Source organism: Nilaparvata lugens, chromosome 6 (genome assembly GCF_014356525.2).
Source record: "Nilaparvata lugens isolate BPH chromosome 6, ASM1435652v1, whole genome shotgun sequence".
In the NCBI taxonomy this organism is placed as follows: domain Eukaryota; kingdom Metazoa; phylum Arthropoda; class Insecta; order Hemiptera; family Delphacidae; genus Nilaparvata; species Nilaparvata lugens.
In genome coordinates, this window is record NC_052509.1 from 28,854,989 (window position 1) to 28,878,396 (window position 23,408).

Below are 23,408 nucleotides of genomic sequence, written 5' to 3' on the forward strand. Positions count from 1 at the left end.
ATCAAGATTAAGATTTACCCCATCACATTGGAGTTCAACCACCCACATAAAGAAATCACTTTTGAGAAGTATGAAAAAATATGAATCGAGCTTCGCCAGATCTTAATTCCATTGTAATCCATACACAAGTAATTCAAGGATTTTACATAGGAAACTAACCAAAATCTCTTTTTATGGTCGTGATTATTTTTTGTTGTAAGAGTTGAGGCTAATGTTGCAGCCAGCGGTAATTCTACACATTACATTATTCTATTGAATTACCGAAGTACGAAAAATATTAACTATCTATTCTATCGTTTCTATTGAATCGTGAAGCTTTGATCTTCGGAGCATGCTTGAATCGAGCTTCGATCTTCGAAGCTTCACTTCTAATCGTAATAGACTGCGACCAAAATGCGGCGATTCATTGAAATGACAGTTAGATTAGAATGGATAAATCAATTGAGAAATGAATCTCTTCAGTGAGAAATCTGAATCCTACGTCTCATACACTTTCAAAGGTATCATGTGTTTCTTGCCAGAAAATTTGTACGTTCAGCAAAAAGGACATTCTTATAGCCTAACAATAGCAAATACTTGGAATAAAGTTCAATAGGCGATTATTGTGAGAAAATCGAAATCAAACGTGAGTGCCTACTGTATAATCCTATGAGATTACTATATGATGATTAATCCTATAAGATGATTACTATTTGATGAACATCAGTTCTGTTATTTCTGCAAAAAGTATATTTTTTCGATTATTAATATTTCTCATCCTTAATTTTCTCCCGTTATACTATATCACATCAATATGCTATATCGTTATGCTATATCACATCATATCACATCAAGCGACCAGATAAACTTTCAGCTTGAGAAGTTTCTCATTATTGGCTGAAGTGACGTCCACGTTATAATGGCAGTATAGAAGGCAGTGGCAAAGCAGAGAATCGGCAACGCTGTTCTCCTACCTTTCTTCACTTCCATTATAACGTGGACGTCACTGTAGTTTATTGCAGAGAAAAATGAGAATTGTCAATTGAATAAGAGAAAAAGCAATGCCCACTCCATTACATTTTCAACATGAAATAAGAATATTTACCAATAATTCATATTATATTTTAAAGTCCATGTTATCAAATCTTCAGTGTTAATAGTTGGGAACTAAGTTATAAAACTGTATATTCTATTCCATCATTTCTCTGAAATAAAACTATTCTCAAACGTTTGTGATATTGATACGAATAAAAAATCTTATACATTTATCACTCACCACACCTGAATTACTAAACAAATAACTCTCGCCATTTGATAGCGGACAAACAACTCTCGCCATTTGATAGCGAAAGCACGTAAGCGTAAGATGAAAATATTATTTTGATTGTATTTCAGTAGGCCTGATCCTTATCTTGATTGCAGTTTCTAGTAAGGAATAGAATGCAACAACTTTGGATAATGTGACTAGAGTGATTGTGGGGATACCAGCCTGACCAGCGTACGGTAATTACGGTCGGCTAAGGTGAAGGCCGCATATACGGTGGATGACGGTAACTTCATACTATCAGGTTCACTTCATACAGGTTCACTTCATTGGTTGAATGGGGAACATTGATAGCATATATCAGGGATACTGACAACTATAAATGAATCTCTTAATAACTGACAAGGCTGGTTGCCCAGCTTCAATGTGTTCGCTCACATATTGAATGTTAGACTTTGCTGTCTAGACTGTCACTAAATGCTAATATGGAATTACTAAACATAGGTATATGAGTAATATGCAAAAGAAGTCCCAATACTTCTTCTTCTGATTCTGTCTTGAGTTTAGAGTAGGTAGGCTATGTTTATTGAAATAGAAAACATATTTGATCTTTATGTCCAATCAGTAATGTCCCTCTTTCTCTCTCTTTCAAAAATAAATTTCCGAATTATACTAAATGAAAAAATAAATGTGATTAATGAAACTCTTAAGTGATATTGTTAACAGAGCTTTAAAAAATTTGAATATTTATAAGTACAAACAACAATTTTCATCCCCAAAATAAATGCAGGGTTGGTGATAATAATTAATAATTATTATGGAAACAGCTCGATATTTATTTACACGGATAATTTGACAGTTGGCTCCATTTGTGATCTTATATGACACTAGCCGTCAGGCTCGCTTCGCTCGCCATATCCGTCTAGCCAGGGGGCTCCGCCCCCTGGACCCCCGACTGGATCGTCCAAGAATGAGATCAGCAGGCTCGCTTCGCTCGCCTGCATTTTTCATTTGAGCATTTTTATCATATGTTAGAACAATCCAGTCGGGGGTCCAGACTAAACGTCTGGCTAAACGGATATGGCGAGCGAAGCGAGCCTGACGGCTAGTAATATAATATTCCCAGGATTGAAGTAGCAGTGCCCTATCAATTTTTCCGCGATAAATGCATTTAAATCTTCAACTTGGTGCCAACCTAACAAAGTCAACTCAACTTAATGCCAACCTGACAAAATTATTAATTTAGTTGCCAGTTAACAACTGTTTCGAAGAGGTACTCTATCTAGATTATAGTTCTATAGTAACATATGATATGGAAATTTCAATTATAATAAGAGATTGGGAGAGAAGAATATACATGCTAAAAGACGAACTTTAAACCCTTAAAAACAACCCTTAGAGTTAAAATATTGCCAAAAGATTTCTTAGTGCGCCTCTAAAGGGCCATCTGAACATACCTACCAAATTTGAACGTTTTTGGTCCGGTAGATTTTTAGTTATGCGAGTGAGTGAGTGAGTGAGTGAGTGAGTGAGTGCCATTTTGCTTTTATATATATAGATTAATAAACTACTTTTTTCTACAACTGCGTGTAAAATAAGAATATTTACATAATCAATTCTCCTCATAAAACAGCTTATTTCTGAGGAGAATCTACTTTTTCGCTCGCTAACCATCTGCGCATGCGCAGTATATTTACTCTTTACACTCGCTAATCATTCGCGCATGCGCAGAAGAGTTTCTTTACGCTTGCTAATCAGCTGATGATAAGCAGCTCGCCAAAAGTAGGTCAGATCTTTACCTAAAAAGTCGGTAATTGTACCGGTTCTGCAGCCATGATGGATATCAGTGAAGACGAATTATTTATTAACTCCGCCAGATATAAGTAATTTAACAGGTTTGTGCAGTTGTAGAACAAATTTTGTATGTAATTCGCGCGTAATTCTTCTTTATCGCTCTTGCAAAATTATGCGCAAGCAATAAAGTCGCACAATACGCTCTTAATACATAAATAGCTATTCTGTCCCTTCACAATTTTGATCTGTCATCTTGGAACCACTATTTCGAATCCAACTTTTAAATTGGAAGGTGGTCATATAATGCATGATTTCGATACAGAATTGATTGGAGGAAATGAAAAAGGAAATGATTGGCAGAACCTGCACATCGATTTCTCAAACTGTTTCGAAGTTATTCACATTTGAAGATACTGATAAATTATATGGAAATTAATATTTATAAAATGAGTACAGATTCAACTTTTCTGTTGAAAGTTTTAAATATGTGAGTAGATGTAACTATTGTATAAGTGTTTACTAACACCTGAAAAAGTGAAGTTTAGGATTCTTTAGATTTTCTATGTACCGTACTAATTTATTTCATTTTTGTATGATTGTTAGTATTTCGGTTTGAGATATTATTTCTCGGTTTGTGTATTTACTACATCTACTTTAAAAACAGTAACTGTAGTTTTTACCATTCATTTTCTTTCAGAATTCTGTATCGAAATTCCGTATAATAAATGACCATCATCCTATTAAAAAAAAATTGAAGTTGGATTAAAAATAGTAGTTCCATGAAAAAAGCTGACCAAAAAATTAGCTTTTTTCAATTCGAATACCATCCTCAATAGAACCTACTGTCAGAGAAAACGTATACGAGTTTGAGATTGAAGATTGTTTCATTCTATGTTACTGTCAAATTATAATTGTAAAAGGATACTAAGCTGTTTCCATAATTTTCATCAACTCTGTATTATTTTATTTGCGTTTTCAACCAGTTTTTTTCATTGACATTAAATTATTTTCCAAGAGCATCTTATTGGAAATAACCGGATATTGAGTGGAAATGTTTGGAACTGAATAATAAATTGAGTTTTCATACATATACTCCAAAAAGAAAAAAGAACGTTTTTACTAAGGCTACGCCTTGGAAAATATAGAATGCAAAGAGTGAAATTGAATATTATTGAAGAAGCACAAGGATTAGCACAAGCATTAGTATTAGATTAAATCACAAGGGCGAGATCAAGAGAGAGAAAGAAAAGGAGGAGAGACTGAGAGATGAAAATAAAGTTGAATTTAGAGAGAGAGTCAAATTTGAGAGACAGAGAGGAGAATAAAGATGGAAGTATGAAACGATGAAATGAGCAAAATCTAGAATGATTATTGATTATTCATGCCAGCAGCAGCGAGAAAAATGACCATCAAATTAGTTGTTTCAAAAATTATTATGTTTCCTAGGAGAATTTTCTCTAATTAATTCCTTAAACAATTGACATGATTTTATATCTATTGTTGACAATGGATGGAACCGCCATTCAATATACATGACTCAAGAATAAACAATTACAATCGTGATTCTGTGTGGGTTTTGCATGTTTTTTTAAGAGAATCATCATCAAGAGAAAATATTATGTAGTTTAAAAATAATGAATCGAATTTAACTTTTGAAAAATCATCCAATTAACGCAAATAAAAAAACAATCGAGATCACCTTTTCCAACTTCTTTTTTATAGAAATTCTTTTTTTCACTCTACTGATACTTTACATTTCTTATATTGGAACAAACTTTGGAGCATTTGATGGATCCATAAGGAAATAGATGTATTATAATCAGATTCAACTAGATGTTTCTAAATGGTAATCTTATTTCCAAGCAACGAATTATAAATTGATCAGGGAACCATATAGGTTTTGTAAACCTGTATGAATATAGGTATACTTTATAGGTTATTCGGACAGAGTGGGCGTTCCAGCAGTAGTTTAGAAGAATTACATTCACTTCAGGTAGCATTTGAACGTTCTTTCAGTATATTATCAATTTTAATGATAGTCTAAACGTTAGTGCTTCACTAGGGTTCTCATTTGAATTAAAATCATCCTTTGAAGATGCAATCAATTTTAGAAGAGATGACGGTCAGTATGATCGCCGTTATTTTCACGACCACTTTAACCGCCGTTTAAATAGCGAACTAGTTGTTCTTACTGCTCAAGGTAAAATGCGGCTGAATGTTATTGAAATTATAATGGCCCTAAGACTAGAAGCTTTCTGGTTAACTTGATGCAGAGTTCTTGCTTACCGGAAAATAATAAGAGATTAAGCTCAAAGCCTCCGGCAATCCACACCATTTGTTATAAGTAGGCTACTCCGTACTCCCCCTATCACTTCATCAGGGTAAAATATATGTATTGCACTCCAGCTCCAGGATTCATATACCACATTCTATTTATTGGTCTTTGTAAAGTTTGCGACTTGTGTTATAACTCTTCTAAGTAGGTAGTAGTCATAGTCCTGTAATGCCATAATTATTTCAATTTATTTATTCTTACTAGTATATTCTCGGTAAAATGAATCTTAGTAAGTTGAGAAGAGTATTCTGAAATTTTATCTTTTCTGAATATAACTTTTTTATATTAAAAATCAATTTTCTAAAAAAAGTTGAAGGATGGCACTCTTAAGCTGGGTATACACCAATAACTTAATCCTTGTTAATAAATTAATCTTTATAGATTCTATTAGATTAAACGGAACTTGACAAACAATGAACTTGACATATGTTCATCATGTGTATGATTAGTTATGTTCAATCCAATAGAATCTATAAGATTTGAGTTATTAACATTTTGTGGTGTAAACGCAGCTTTATACCCGAGCAGCGGAAAAACGACCACCAAATTTGATCAGCTGTTTCATACATTATAATGTATCCCAGAAAAATTCACTCCAAAAGATTTCTTCTAATTAACATGATCCTATTATCTATTGTTGGCAATGGATGGAGTCGCCATTCAGTATACACGGCTCAAAAAAAAATTGCGATCGTGATTCTGAGTGGGTTTTACATGGCAGTTTTTGGATATCATTCGCATTCAGGTGTGACAAAAATATGAGACAATCAGCAAAATCTGATACATTGAAGTTGAGAGCATGGAAAACTCTCTACTTGACCTGACAACAACCTGTAGATCCTAATTGAATTTGGCTTATGGCTAACAGACTTTTCCTGCTCCAAAAATAAATCAGAGAAGCAGACTCCGCTTTTTTTATTCCAATTTTATTCACACGTAACCATTCCGTATCACTATTCATCAATACAGTTGATAATACACAAATCATAATATATGAATGGTATATTGGGAGAGGAAAAACAGGTCCAACTCAAAACTGTGTCTTTCCAAAAATAGTTCCAAAAATAAGTTCAAGTTTTTTCATTACCAATTTCAGTTACAAATACAAACCAGGAATTTTTTGCTCATATTACTAGACCTTAGTCCATGATTTAATGAATTAGAATTCTTAAACTCACTTGGCTCTCTCTTCTCCGACACTCGATCAAGAATACATAGAATATATTTTATTGTAAAATGATCAAATTTTTTGTTAAGATTCAATGTTATTTCTACCCTCCCTTCCCACTCATATTTCTTGCTACCATCTCTTCTTATACATATCTCATAAAGATTAACTATTCTCATTCTATTGGATCATGTTAAACTGAAATGATGGATTTTCCAAACATTCTTCGTGGAGCTATCAGTGGCTCAAGAATGGTGAGAAGATATGGAATAGTTTTCCTCCAAATAATAGCTCAATTGTGTTGTTTGTGGAAAATAAAGTTATCACAGTCTCCATCTTCTCACTGAGTCTGGTTACTCATTTGCGGGAAAATTGTCTTAGCAATGATGAAGAAATGATTCAATTGAACTTGTCCGTCATTGGTTTGTGTATTGGATATTTAATTGAGGTGTTGTAACACAACTATACATTGTGGATATTGAAGAGCATTTTCCTCGATATCAAGTCAGGCTTCTGATGACATGTGATAGCCAAGGCTACCTTCTTGTTTCAAGGATTTTCCCCACAGTCGTATTTATAGTCGGCGTTTTCTATATTCTTCAACATTGAGTTTTCCTAGTCAACCCATCCTATGTGAAACAGTTTGCATAACCTATTAAATGGAGGAGTAGGAATCGGTCAATGAGAGTGATCAAGACGATTATGATATGAATTATTTATTCCTCATATAATGATTCAAGATAGAGGAACAAGTAATTCGCAGAATATCTTGAATGTCATTTTCAACCAAAAATCTCTTCAGATTTAATTTACAAAAGCTACAAAATTTACAAAAGCTACTCCATTCCTTTTTTTTCAATTCCTTCAACATATATTAGTCAAATTTCACTTGAGATAAAAAAATATTGTATTCTTTATTCATTCTTTTTTACATTGGAGCACAGATCGGGAGAGAAAACTAAGAATACCTTGTACTATTTCTCTCCCAAATTTAGGTAACATCAAAAGTCCGAAATGAGGTTATGTCTTCTAGATTTCCTCAACATTTTCAGTCCAAAAATATTTATACAAACCACTCTTTCGAATTTACATGCTCAAAATAATAGAATAATAATAATATAACACTCAGTTATTTTTAAAATGGAGAATATTCACTATGTATTCACTATGTCTTTACGATAGAACAACTTGTATGGGAAATTCACTGTGTACTGTATATCAATTTTATTTCCAAGCAGAATGAAGCATGCAATTGATAAGGAATTCAAATATCCCACAAAGTTGACCCAATTATAATCTCTTTCTAAAGATGTTGTTTTTACTGTGAATCCAAATAAATTGATGAACTGGAATCCATATTCAAGCTAGTGGAGAGATTTCAAAAGGTGGTCAGGAAGAGTGTCCTTCGCATTTCTCTGTAATAGGACAGAAGGGACTAATGATCCAGTTATTCTCAGTTTGCTACATCTTTGTTCATTTAAAGTTTCTAATAAAAGGGTGCTAAAAGTTTTTATATTGTTTTTATTTGAATAAAGTAGCACATAATATAAGCGAAGTGATTTTATCTTTGTTGATGTATAAAATACACATGGTATTGTATCGAAAATATCATGAAAAAAGTTTTTATATTGTTTTTATTTGAATCAAGTAACACATATAAGCGGAGTGATTTTATCTTCGTTGATGTATAAAATACACATGGTGTTGTATAGAAAATAATATGAAAAATCCCCAATAGCAGCTACACAAGGATAGATTTCATATTTACGAGAAAACTAGATCAGTTTCTTATGATTCATGGGCTCTATGAATCATTTCTTATGACTCTACACTGAACAAACTTATCACTCATGATTGTAAACCTATCACAAATGAGAAAATTATTTTCACATAGCAAACAGTTTTATCTTATAGTAATCTCAAAAATCATACTCATGAGAAAGTATAGATTCTCATATAGATTCTCATGAGAAAGTATAGATATAGAAAATATAGATTCATAGGCTTTTTCAATCATGCAATATTGTCATCATCCAGTTGCTTGGATAGACCAGTAAAATCATCAATCTGTACCAATCATCTCAATAGAAATGAACGCATTCCCCGTATGCACTTGATGAAAAGCTAATCTCACCTATTAGCCTACTGAATGCACTCTGTTCCCCTACTTTGAGACTTTGCGGGCGGTTGACCTTGGAATCAACTTGGAACTCGTGACTGAATTTGTGACGTCGTCTGCCCAAACATGATTATTAACATAATCAACAATCTTAATCCGATTCGTCATCCATCTGATTATCATTTATCAATATTATTGATATCGTTGAGATCAGTTACAGCTTGATGATTATTAACCATCATGAAATTAATCTTGATCCATTTCAGCTTCATGATAAGAATTTTTATAGAGTTTATGAGATTACTATTAGAGAAAAGTGGAAAGAGATATACGAATGACTGAAATTGGTATTGAGCAATTATAAGAATGAATCATAATGGATATAAATGTACATAGTAGAAATCAACTGCAGGAAACTTGGAGATTGCATTACTTGATTGATATTCTTGAACTATTGTATGATGAGCTCAAGATTCACTTACATAACAATATTGAAAAGAAAATCAACGGAGGAAACTTTGCAACATTGGAAAGAAAACTTCCTTTCTACTGCAGCGGTCATCTCACCTATTTTCCAAAAAGTGAGTTCAAAGAAAATTCACTGCAACAGTACTACCTTTCAATTGGAATTTAAAATTCACAGCCTCTATTCAGGTTCATACACATCGCTCAAATACCCTATTAGATTATAGTACTAAGTTATTATTCTATTATACGCTACTACTCTCTGATGAAGATTTGAAAAGTCAATAATTGAAATTCAAGTTTATTCCCATTTGATCTTCTGATGCTGGGAGGTACTATAAGACTCATGTGTCAAAACTTGTCCGTGATTACCATTGCAGGGAATTCAAACCTCTTCTCAAATCATATTCTGATGTTATAGGGTATAGAACTTCAATAAAAACATGAATTATCCAATAGAAATAAAATCCTTACCCAAATTCACTTTTTGCTTTTATGAGTTATCCTATAGGACGTTTCTGTTATCATCATTGAGCTCAATAATAATATGTGTAATTTACTCTATGAACAGAGATATTGTGACATTTCTTCATATTAAGGTGAAATATAAACGTACTCAAAGGTGAAAAAACGTATTTCAAAAGGAGAAATGAAAACGTGAAATACCATCGATATTGTCAGTTTCACTAACAATAACTAATAATTGTCAGTGGAACTGACAATATAGTTTTTACTTCATCTTTATAATATGTGTTCTTATTATCTCACTGAAGAAATCAAGTATAACTTCAAACTGAAATATCTAATTTATGAGTTGATATTGAACATATGATACAAAATCAAATCAAATCAAATTTTATTCACCAATTAACAACAGTTTTACATCAAAATGATTAAATAATTTGTAGTTAAATAATTGGCGTGGCTAGAAAAAGAAATCTTGTGCTCTAGCCACGAGTTCAAAACATTTCTTACCTATATTTTAACATGATTTTAGAATTAATACAGCTATTTATAATATAATATAGACCAGTACAATACAGATAGACAAATAAAAATAAAAAATCTGGTGTGGCGCACTAACACAACTTTCCTTGCCGTTATGAAAATTGATCACCTGACGCTAGTGTTCCCGCGCATCTCAAATCTACTAATCAAAGATATGAGCCAGCTGGTGACAGGACAATAACGCTGGATACACACGAGATCTGCTATCTCTTCTTAGTGAATGATTTAATAGAATCAACAGCTGCCACCAGTTTGCAATTGAATGATCACATTTTCTCAAATTTCAAGCTTATTTTCAATTTTTGGTGAAAATGTTACTGGACATTATTTGAAGAGATTTTCATGTTCAATCTTTTCCACTAGAAATTTTTTGTTTAAATTATATGTGAGACCTGATAATTGGAAATCTAAAATCAAACTTTGCATATATGGGGCGAAGTTCCTGAAATTTTTACAGATATGAGACTTGTGGCAGTTGATATAGCTTATCAATGACTATTTTAGGTATGAATTTGATCAAAATCGTTGGAGCCATTTTCGAGAAAATCGCGAAAAACCCTGTTTTTGACAACATTTTCGCCATTTTAGCCGCCATCTTGGATTGTATTTGATCGAAATTGTTCGTGTCGGATCCTTATAGTGTAAGGACAGTTCCAAATTTCATGTCATTCCGTTAATTGGGAGATGAGATATCGTGTACACAGACGCACATACACTCATACACACACACAAACACACACACACACACACACACACACACACACACACACACACACACACACACACACACACACACACACACACACACACACATACAAACACACACAAACACACACACACTCACACATACAGACCAATACCCAAAAACCACTTTTTTGGACTCAGGGGACCTTGAAACGTATATTAATTTAGAAATTGGGGTACATACCTTATTTTTTTTCGGAAAGCAATACTTTCCTTACCTATAGTAATAGGGCAAGGAAAGTAAAAATCATATTCTTAATGTAATATAACTAATCATATATAATATAACCAAGATACTTCAAATATTAATTATATATTAGATTAGTGGACATTTGCATTCTTCAATAAACATTTTATATATATTAAATACAAATATATATATATATATATATATTATATATATATATATATGTAAAGAATTAACCGGGTACATCCGTTTGTTTTGACTTACTTGAGTCTGACGTTTCGTCGCCATCGCAGACGACATCTTCTGAGGGTGGCGTCGAGATCCACACTGAGTGTGTATCCACACTGAGTGTGGATCTCGACGCCACCCTCAGAAGATGTCGTCTGCGATGGCGACGAAACGTCAGACTCAAGTAAGTCAAAACAAACGGATGTACCCGGTTAATTCTTTTACATATAATATATCCATCCGCGAAACACTCAAATGTAATATATATATATATATATATATATATATATATATGCTGATATATATATGCTGATATAGATATAGCGAGCTTTTGCAACTTCAGTTATGTCGCTTCTCGCACCCCAATCGTCATCTTGTTTCCAGTCTTCGTGTTTATCCAGTCTCCTTCAAAGAGACCTCTACTCTCCATTTGAATGTGGACATTGGATACCCATTTCTTTCGCGGTCTTCCACGCCTATTTCTGTTCGCTGGTATCCAATTCCATACTTGCAAAGGTCTTCCTTCATTCATTCTGCGCAGGTGTCCATACCATTTTAATTGTTTCTCTCCAATGACATCCATTATTGTGTTTTTTGCGCTTATTCTCTCTCTTATTATATCATTCCTGATTCGATCCAGCAACGTCAATCCTAAACATTATTAATAACATTAAACATACGGTATTTAAGAAAAATTGAAAAATATATTTTGTTTATCAATTGGTAAACAATATTAAGATTTACATAATATTGAATTTTAAAAAGTACTTATTTAATTTTATTGCAGAAGTTCGTGTTCAACGCCGATGTTCCTGGGAAGTGGACAGCAACAGTCAGCATCATCAGCGTCATCAGTGCAGCAGCAGGCGAGTGGGGGGGCTGCCACTGCCGGGTCAGGAGGAGGAGGGGTCCTTCACTCCATGGAGTTGGCGCCTCAGGTTGACAGCACCAGAGATCATCCTTCCAAAAAGCGCAAGGCACCTTCTTACCAGTAAGTTTTCAATTAAAATAATTATATTCTTGATCATTTTCATCATATATGAATAACTTTCAAGACAAACATCCCTTGATTAATGCTTAAACCAAATATCCATTGTTTTATATTTGCGGTTTACTTGGCATTGGACTTTTCCAAACCGGAAAAGCATTCCAGGAAAAATTGTCCTAAACAGGTCTATCAAAAAAAATAAAACTGAGAAATCTTCAGTGAAAGGGTGAGAAAACTTCTATAATAGATGTGTAAGCTTGTAAGATAAGCATGCTTATGAGCAAAGTGGGTTTTTTGCTCGAGCTTATTACAGTGGCCAAAGTATATCATCAATGTCAAGAAAGAAAGTGATAAGATTAAGAGTGGAAAGAGTACATTGAATGCTATCAAAGATACTAGTATGTTGTGATGTGATATAGATTTTCTTGATGTTTTTCCAGCCTCTCTGGAAATAAGAAGCTGGTTGGTTCATTATTGCTCAGATCATGCTGTTCTCGTAGTTCAACACTATAGTAGCCCTTAAAAGGTCAGTGATTAAATTTCGTAAATTATATTCAATTCGCGTAAATTCGATTCAATTTACGAAACAAAAAGTCTCAATTATCAACATGATGAATGACCTCGATGACAGTAATCAATTTTATTTTTATAATACTTCAGGTTCCAGTCGCGCTTATCAACATCCATAAAATTCTCACTTAGGAATAATCATCATATCGCAAAAAATGATAGATTAATCGTTCATCCATGAATACAGAATACGTTGCTATTTTAACGTAATATTCAGACGTGAATTGATAAGCTCCAACTTCCCTGACTAATTTATTATAATGTTAGTAACCAATATAAATAAATTGCTATTAGCTTTTAATGGAGTGGTTCTACTCAGTGTTGATGTAGAATTTGCATATAACACAAGCCCACTATAATCTAATGGCGCATAATTCTTTCTTCATGAAGCTCGCACAGCACTTAGATCTCAATTACACCGTGACCGAGAACAACGCTTATTTTAGTGACATTTCTTCTCAAAAAATCAGAAAATTACCGTTAGAAAAAGATTATGCTACATAATCACTGTGGTTATGGGTGTATACATACGATAATCCTATGCAAACGGGCATGATCATACCCGTTCCAGTAACCATATGAACAGGACAAATCTTATCACTCATTATTTCCGAGCTCTATTTCATAGAGCAATTAGCCTGCTGGTTAACACGTGTTATATCTATAAATAGCTAATAGACAGTATTTTACTCTACTATAAACAGATAGAAGTGTTTACTACTACATTTCACTACTTACAAGACAATGATTCATTAAATAATTTTAGTGGAGTTCCGTATAGCACTTCTGGGTGTGAATGAGACTCTTGATGAAGAAAATCAAGTACCTGTTTGAGTAGATAGTCTCTAAACGATCTCCAATCAATGAGCTAAAATCATATTCATAGAACTTAAGATTGATGAATGATAACTATAATACAAATATAACGTATAATGGGTCAATAGTAACTACATTATATTATAATAACAACAACTCTATTGTAATCTATAAAGTACAATAGGGAGGACAGGTCTTATATCTCGTAAGATGAAATTTGGTCTTGTATTATAAATTTTAAAGATTCTATCCTACAATATAAGATTGATTATATTATTATTATTATTATTATTAGCCGTCAAGCTCCCAGATGGAAGACGCTGAGCAAAATTTGGTTCATTTTTTGTTTTTCTTGTTCTTTTTATCAATCCACCAGTTTTTCATTTTCAGTGAGAACTCCGCTTTCCTTGCTTCACTCCATTTTGTTCCCACTCTTGGCACAGTCATCTCTGGTTTAACTTCCCATTTTTCAACCTTTTCTCTGAAACTGTTCCTGTTGTATATTTCATCATTGTTAATGTTAGCAAGTATTAAGTCCTTCTTGACGTTTTTCATCCATGCACCTCCATTACTAAGGGTTGCTACATATGTTACTATTCTTTTTGTAAGTCTGTGATCTGGAAGCCTCATTATGTGACCATAAAATTTAAGGCGCCTTTTCCTTAAGATTGATTATATTATTATATCATAGATCTGTATTGTAGATAACCTGTATAGAAAATGAGACAAATTGATCATTCATAAGTATTATTACTTTATGTGCAATTATTTACTTCCTGGATAACTACTCATTTCTCACTGTGCCCTACATTTTAGTTTTGGATCAGTATTTTTAATTACCCTCTTACTTGTTGGCTTCAATAGAAGACATCCATTATTTTTATAACTTGTTCTTCCCAAAAACTGAAATCATACAAAAATCTAATTCTGAAATATTCAACAAGTAAGACATGTTATATGTTGAGTAAGTTGAATGCTCGTTGCGTAGGCTGAAGCTCGTATTGTAGAATATTGTCGAAGGTTGGAAACTACTGTATTGAACAGAAGCGTACTGCCACGTCATGAGTAGGGTAACAAGATAAAAGATCAGCGAAATACATTCTTCGGGCTTCCCTTCCAAAAGTCCTCACACAGAATTCGCCCAACAACATCGTCTCCAACTCTCTCACTCACACCCTCTTCATACTATCTCACTTATACTCTCCACCAACTTTCTCTTTCTCTCTTCAATTCCGCAACCCTCTTTCAACCTATTTGCTTTTTCGGCCTCTCAACTACTTACAACCGCTACTATCCCTTTATTACCTGATTTCCATCGGCATCCAGGAAGTAACTTTTGACAGCACATTTTACCTCACAGAACATTTCCATTCAGATTTTCATCTCTCAAAGAATTTCATATATCATAGAAAAATTCATTGGAATATAGCCTATATTATAAAGACATTTGAATACAAACAAATTACCATGTAATAATAATGAGTTTTAAATAAATAATATAAATAAATCTAAATTGAGTAGAGTTCATTAACCTTGCAAATAGCTTAGAATGTAAAGTTGTTCAAAATTTTTATCTCAATATTAAAACGATAAAAATCCATCAAATAATATTTGATGGATATTGTCCAAATTTCTTCCGTTTAATTGTATTTCATAAATGTTTTTTATTTTATAATGTTCAAATTTTTGAAACGTTCAAAAACCGTACTATTTGATGAACATTTATAAACGTACCATAAAAAACGGATAAATTTTTAGACCAAAAATGTATCATGAAACTTCTTTCAAGAAAATAGTCGAAAACCAACGTCACAATGTTTATCTACGAATCTACGACATAGAATTCGACAGGTCAGGCCCGGCCCCAGGGGTGGGCGGACCGGGCGGCCGCCCAGGGCGGCAGGTTTTGGGGGCGGCAAATTTTAAGGAACGGAAAATTTTAAAATACAAATAAATAAATTTATAATATCAAATGTGAATGGTAAAATTATATAAGAAGCTTTTCCAACCTCGAGCTAATGAAGACTCTTCTAAGATCAACAATGTCCCAGGAACGTCTGAGTGGTCTAGCACATATAAATAGTGGTCTAGCAACATAAAATAGTTCAGTCCCCAGATTTTGAAGAATTGGTGAAGGAATTTCCCCATGCAAAGGTCAGACGAGTTCTACTTAATTAAACAGGTGTGTTAAACAAACTTGTAGAAATTGTAGTTTTAATTACTTAGCAAGTTAAGTAGGCCTAATAGGCCTACTATGTTGCAGTCTACGTCTTAGGCTAGGGCCACACGAGCGCATAAAGTGCGTCCGTTGGAACTTACTTTTTGACGTCCGTTGTAGAAATACATAGAAGTGAATTGGTGACAACACACGAGGTACGTGCGTACCAAGTAACGGAAGTCGTAACGGACGGTGATTTTTGAACTGCGCAGAAATGCAAAAGTTATTGCTTCGTCTGGTTCCATTGCGTAAAGCCAACTGATGTTGACGCACCACACTCAACGCTCGTGTGGTGTCATTGGCGACGTACTTTGTGCGCTCGTGTGGCCCTCGCCTTAAGGCTGTGCAAAGACTATAGATAAACTTTCTTTTACTGGTGATATTTTTCAAAGTTTTTTGATTTGTATGTATCACAATGAAGAAGTTTTCTAAAGGTGCGTACAGACTTTCGCTCTGCTCCGCAATCGAACGTCAGTCACTCGAGCAGATCGATTGATGATCGACCGGGAGCAAGAGTGGAACAAGAGAAGATCTAACATCTCCTGTAACGTTCATGATCGGAGCGATTGCAGAGCGAGTGCGGAGCGTGCGTGGAGCGATTGCGGAGCGAGTGCGGAGCGTGCGGGGAGTGTGTTGGAGGCGCGTATATCTGTACGCACCTTTAGGAAAAAAAATTTTCCGATCCTTTTTGATATATGAACGCCTAAAGTTTAAATTTTTGGGACAGAACATTTCAAATTTGGTATGAGATAAATCCATGAAATTCAAAGGATAAATAATTCTTCATGGTATTGTTGATTGAATAAAACAAGAAAATTTTAAAACATTTTCTGAAAATATCAATTTTTGAGAAAGTTATTCAACTTACAAAAAAACTCAACTAAACGTTATTTTTGGTCATTTTTAGTAAATTGAATAACTTTCTCGAAAATTGATATTCTCAGAAAATTTTTTGTTCTATTAAATCAACAATACCATGAAGAATTTATCCTTTGAATTTCATGGATTTATCTCGTACCGAATTTGAAATTTTCTGTCCCAAAAATTTGAACTTTGAGCGCTCATGTCTCGGAAAGTAATGATTGGAAAAAATGTTTTCTTAAGAAAACTTTTTCATTTTCATAGCATGATCCTTAAGCGCGCCTCTCCACTAGGAAATACTGAAATGAAGGGCATCTAACCCTTTGAACATAATCTCATGAACTTATATCATTGTGCAAAATTTCACTGTGAGGACAATATAGATGGTGATGATGGTTGAAGCTAAAAATGAGGTGTTTTTCACAATACAAGGAGCTTTGTTGTCAGGTGTACCTGGAAATCTATATGAGATAGAGCGCTCTACCTAGTCTCAGATTGTAGAGCACAAAATTACGGCCAGAGGGATTTTAAATTTTGAATCTAGATTGTAACAATCGGGATATATTGTTGATCAAATACGAAATATGATCAAAATTGATTTTTTTCTTGAAATATCACTCATTTTTGAAAAATCATAGCTCAGTACTCATTGGAGATAGAGAGTTCCGAATGTTCTCATTCCATTCAGAATTTTATAATCTTAAAAAAAGCAGGAGCAAATTATTCTTTCCGATCACTGATTTTGCCGGAAATAGCTGAAAACTGGAAAATAAACCGAAAATACGAGTTTTTGGGCCACTCTGTATATAGCACAAGGGAATTTTGCATGAAGTATTTGGTTCTGAACTTCTCTCATGTATCCGATAAAATATTAAAAAATCAGAACTACGATATAAATTGCAAGCACACCCCCTTTTTTATGTCTATATTGACTGGACTTTACTGTTCCCCAATATTTATATTTTTGGTCAAATATTTGTTTAAATGTCAATAAATATTGTTAAACATAATTATTTAGAGTTTACTGAGACTCTGTTGTGTGAATGGAGCGATCGCATCACAGCGGAGACACAATAGTTAGGCGATCGCTCAAGGAAGGGGTGGAGCCCGGGATTAAAAATTAGACGGAATACTTGTGGGGGGCGGTGGTTGCCGACCTCGCCCTGGGCGGCAAAGTCCCTAGGGCCGTGCCTGCGACAGGTAGATGGTTCAACAATGGAAGAAAAAATGAAAAAAACAACTTATTTGTAGGGAATTCTGTTGGGTAAATTAGAATACTATCTACTTATTTTTTTCGAAACCGTGAGGTATCCATGATACCTTGAATAGTTGAATTCATTCTTCAGAATGAAAAGATTCTACAGAAAAAGTTCCAAGAAACATCTTGAAAGGAAAAAATATTTAATTTTATTAGTTAAAACATCCATAAATAATGGAAGTTGAAACCAATATTACGTTACAAGATACGTGTTTTACTAATCCTTGTTCATCTTATGTTTCCTATTCTGTTCATTATTTTAATCCTTCTGTTCCTGAACCCCTTGTTCGTCCAAACAAAAGAAGACTGAATAGTTATTAATAAATGTATCCTCTACTATTTTGAATTAGCATGACTTCAAATCGAATTGATTGTGATTATGTCATGATCGTCTTCTATAATAAGCTGGGAGCTGAGAAAGAGTTACAATTGAATGTTGATAAAGAATTTATCATATTCTAATGTCAAAAAGGTCAGTGCAGTGAAAAGTCAGCGCGCTGTTAAATGAGAGCGTTTAAACAAAACAACGAATATTATGTAAGTTCAACATTGATTGATCAAAGAAAACTTCCTCACAAATGAACCAGTAACGGATTCGTTAGAAATTCGAGAGCCCCCTTATTAAAGTGACAAAAATCTGCTTGATTATTGCATAACGAGAGTCGCCTTTTTATTTTTTCCTATTGTTCTTCCTCTATTTCAACTTTTCTTGATACCAGTAGCCAACTTAATAATGATAAATAATCAATCTTGATTTGTCATTGATCCTTTTTACAAGGAGCGAGTTTATGTACAGAAGTTCAAATTTTACTGAAATAAAACGTCCTTCCAATTAAATATCATACACTCTTCGTTTCGTATCGACTCTTGTAAATTCATATTGATGAAATAATAAAATGACTTGAAGCATGAAATTAATAATTGATTTTAATTAATAATTAACTCGATTATTGAATTTTCCGTTACAAATAAAAAATAAAGTCGGATATAATTTCAATAGGAATTGATTTTTTACATTTCGAACATGATTTCTCTATGATTTTCATCAGTATATGTAAATTTAAATATATAGAAATGCTTCATGTTATTTATCAGAAAAGTAATTATCACTGTTCTAGAGTAATTCATATTCATCGTAAAATGTTATTCTGACATACATTTTCCTCTTTTCTTCTTCTATATCTACTTTTTATTCTATTTGAATTGAGTAGATTGAATTTCCTCTCTCATTATTTTGTTCTCAGTTGAATACTCCTTGAAAATTTCATAATTTCTTCTTTCTTCTTGTTCTTTGAATTGAATAGATTATACGCTCTTATATTTATTCTGCAAGAGTTCATACTCAAGAGAGATTATGGCTAGATAACTTTGGCTGTATAAGAAAGTTCTTTGGAAAATCATACACTTTTGAAAGTCTTTGGATGAGCCTTTATTAGTTTTCCTGGGTGTAGGTTAGAAGAACAATGGAATATTATTATCATGTCTTTGTTAATTTTCATTTTTTATTTATTTATTCATCAAATCATATTAATCTATGGTTTGCTCAAATAATACAAGCAGCGAGTATCAGAAGTCTACTTATAAACTCGTGGAACAGCAAGAAGCACAAAATGATTTGAGAAAGAAGTGGTAATGATAATTAATATTATGCGATAAGTTGGGTGGAACGAGGATGCAACGAAACATAGTAATGAATGAGAAAATCTCAAATATAATACTCGTCATAATAAGTTAATGGTTCATAGTTGAAGCTTTGTCATATCACTGCCTTGTAAGCCTATTTTCTTCTGATTGGTTGATAACGCATGTCAATGCCTTTCTTAATTCTGCGGGTGGACAACATTAGTTACCATGTGATTCACGTACACCTTCTCCTATTTCACCCTAAGGCCTCGCCTATTGATGTTAGATTATTTATTAGAAAAACTGGTTTTTGGGATCCATGACTATCAGAGAGTTGTATTCTCATGGTTTTATTCTCACTTTACAGCAACAAGCATTATATGAAAATATGTTTATTCACTGCTCTTCTATTCAACTATCGTATTATTTGTATTAGCAGTTCAATTTATCTTAGTCGGGTTCATAAAATCAACCATATCGGACTCAGATGCACCTGTGTCATTCAATGATCCACAAACTTTTCAATTTCTTTTTTAGTACTTATACAGTACTTTCAAAAACGTTAATGTGTATACTATTTCCATCTTCAATTATTTATAGATGGAATTAAATAGAGAATGCATTTATTCAAATGCTAATTAATATATAATTATTATTTACCAAAAATCCTAAATAAATGCTGCAAATCACCCCGAAGACTTCTGCTACTGCAGACATTGACAACAGGGTTAACAGCTAGATGGAAATTCGATGAGAACTACTATCCAAAAATTAGTTGCCAGCCCGGGAATCGAACCCGGTACGGTCAATGTCTGCAGTAGCAGAAGTCTTCGGGGTGATTTACAGCATTTATTTAGGATTTTCGGTAAATAATAATTATATATTAATTAGCATTTGAATAAATGCATTCTCTATTTAATTCCATCTGTAACTGGTTGGCCGCTATGACTTCGTATAAAATGAGCGCTGCTATCCAGAGATTGTCAGTTTGGTGTAAGGGTAAGCATTCCTGACTGGCAATTGGGAGGTACCGGGTTCGATTCCCGGGCTGGCAACTAATTTTTGGATAGTAGTTCTCATCGAATTTCCATCTAGCTGTGAACCCTGTTGTCAATGTCTGCAGCAGCAGAAGTCTTCGGGGTGATTTGCAGCATTTATTTAGGATTTTCGGTAAATAATAATTATCAATTATTTATTATGACGTCCGATATATTGGAATATGATTGCCATATTTTTCCTATAACGACACAGCAGTTGTGTTTCTCCAAAAGGAATAATAAAGTAGATCAGGAGATAAAGGGGAATGAAACCGAATCATAACTCTTTATGAGGTCATCACGATATGAAGTAATTGATAAGTGATCAATTCTGATGCGATGACGAAAGCAACACCTTGTAATGTAGTGTTATACGATTGATAAGGCTTCGACCAACTCCGAACTATTCCTTCTACACCCTCCTAGATTCAAGACATCAAGCCTGATAGAGTTTGTGTCAAGTCTTGCAAGTCACAGGTCTTGAAGACAAGGAGACTTCGAATTCTATGTAGTATCCAGAGACGCACTTTGAAAACAAACGACGCCCAATCACAGTCATACCCGCCAACCATCATATTTATTGGCGCGCTAAATCAAAGCGAGATCTGTCCTTCAAAGCGAGAGGGTAATTAACACCAGCCCTTGAGTCTAATTAATTGGCCCTTTGATAAGTTGATCGCCAGCCTCAGCATCTTAATCGCTATCGTTATGAACCTACTCTCAGTCAAACCTTAGGACTTCGCTTCTGCCTTTTTGCCTCACAAAAGGTGGTAGGTGGCAAGAGAGACAAAACATTCCTCCACTCTTGTTAACTTCTAACAAAACATCGAACCAAGTCTAACCACTTTTCTCAAAAAGCATTTCCCTGTTGCGAATCTATCAGAGTTTCAAAGCTTTCCTCTTTACCTGGCAACTCAACAGCTTTTGTTTTCAATTAAATAAAACACAGCACCGCACAATAAAATACAAAAGGTCTGGTGTTTCCAATTCAATTGAAGGAACAATTTTATCAAGATACCATATAGGTACTTTTACAACTCGAAAACTCCTTCAATACGTCCCACCTCCTTTAAGTAGACTTTTTACGAGTTAATTAAGGGATGAATTATGCCTGAGAGCTACATTTCTTTTTTATCGGAAAAGTTATCCTTCTCTACTATATATTGCTCATTTCTTATACCGGTACTGGAAATAAATACTTCCATAATTATAACTCCATTTTCAAATAACACTGATTGTCCAGAGAAGAAATATCTTAAACCTGCGGATGATGAATTAATAATAATAAATATAATTTCTATAAGAGGAGCTTACCTAACGTATTGTTAATATTCAAAAGCTAATACAAATACAAAGTATTAGAAATTATATCGTCCTGGGATCTTTTATGTAGTTTCTAGTCTATCATGTTATCGAATAATATAATATCAAATAGTATTATTCTATGTAGAGTTGTAGAAGAATGATAATTTATCTTTTATCTGTGTATATATTATTTTTATTTTTTTCCCCCATAGAATTAGTCATTTTTGTTCCATGAATGGAAAATTGTTGCAAAATAGGAATGATGAACAATAATTATTGTTCATTAATGACCTAAGATTATACATAGAATACAATACTTGGTTTGGCCAGAGCATTCGAATTGTAGTGCCAAATCCCTGACTACAGTTCTGCCAATAGCAGGCTTGTTGGCACCAGTGCCGACCGTCCAGCTGTTTGGCTTGTCGAGAAAAAAAAGCCCCAGTCATTCTTGTTTCATAGTTCAGTTTCGCTTGTCTTGTCACCCCGTCGTCTTGTTGCAAGAACGAATTTGTATTTTTGTCATGTAATTTCGATCGGAAATTTCTTGTAGATAATTGTTTGAGTGTAGTGTGTGTGAATTATGAATATAACAGCGTAAATAGTGTTAAATTGAATCAATTTGAATCGGATTTGAATTTATAAAGACTCCAGTTTGAGCTTTGTTCAAACCACAGTGTATGACCTGCAAATTGAACACAGAATCAACGTGAAAAGGCAGCCCAGAAGCAAACCTTTCTTTTCCCAGATTTCTTCCCACCCTGAATCTGACCAAAACACCTAATAAAGGCTTCGAAGGGCAAGTAGTCAAGCTTGGATTAAATCTGGTGAGTTTTTGCTCTTTTTTATTGTTCATTAATGCAGAGTTTAACTGTACAAATAACCTGGCTCAAATTGAAGATTAAATTTTGCCCCTTGTTTGTATTTGATTATTTGAATAGTAAATTACAGTCCTCTAGTAGCTCTAGCCTGAGCTTTGTTCAGAACAATACTGATTGGAAATACTTTATCAATTGGTAATAATTATTATTCTACTGATTCATCTTCTTCTTCTTCTTCTTCTCTTCTCTCTCTTCTATATCTATAAAAGGCTAAGCCCCGACAGACTGAAATCACACCACAGCCCAAACTACTGAGCCTACAAACTTGAAATTTTGCACAATTGTTTATGATAGCCTCAAAACATCCACTAAAAAAGGATTTTCAGAAATTTGCCCACCTGAGAGAGCTGGGGCCCCCCAAAAATTGTGTACTTTTTAACCGCTCATTGCACAGCAAAGTCATGTGGAAGTTTTTTGTTCAGCTACAAAAAAAATAGATCTCTGCAGAAAAATTCCGACCAGGAGCAGAGAGGGGTCCAGGAGAGGGCATTTTTTGAAAATGTTCATGTAAAATCACACTACAGCTCAAACTAATTGGCCTGCAGACTTGAAACTCTGTACAA

General features: G+C 33.8%; 1 protein-coding gene across 16 annotated transcripts in view; it reads left to right on the forward strand.

Annotated features, from left to right (window-relative positions):
- LOC111063388 (protein cycle) overlaps positions 1–23,408 on the forward strand; it is a 135,223-nt gene that overhangs the window by 50,982 nt on the left and 60,833 nt on the right. For all 16 annotated transcript variants that reach the window (XM_039430624.1, XM_039430626.1, XM_039430627.1 and 13 more), the window contains one exon: positions 12,079–12,282. In XM_039430624.1, the coding sequence (XP_039286558.1) occupies positions 12,098–12,282 (185 nt within the window). In that variant the 5' untranslated portion in view covers positions 12,079–12,097. The remainder of the gene's footprint in view (positions 1–12,078; positions 12,283–23,408) is intronic.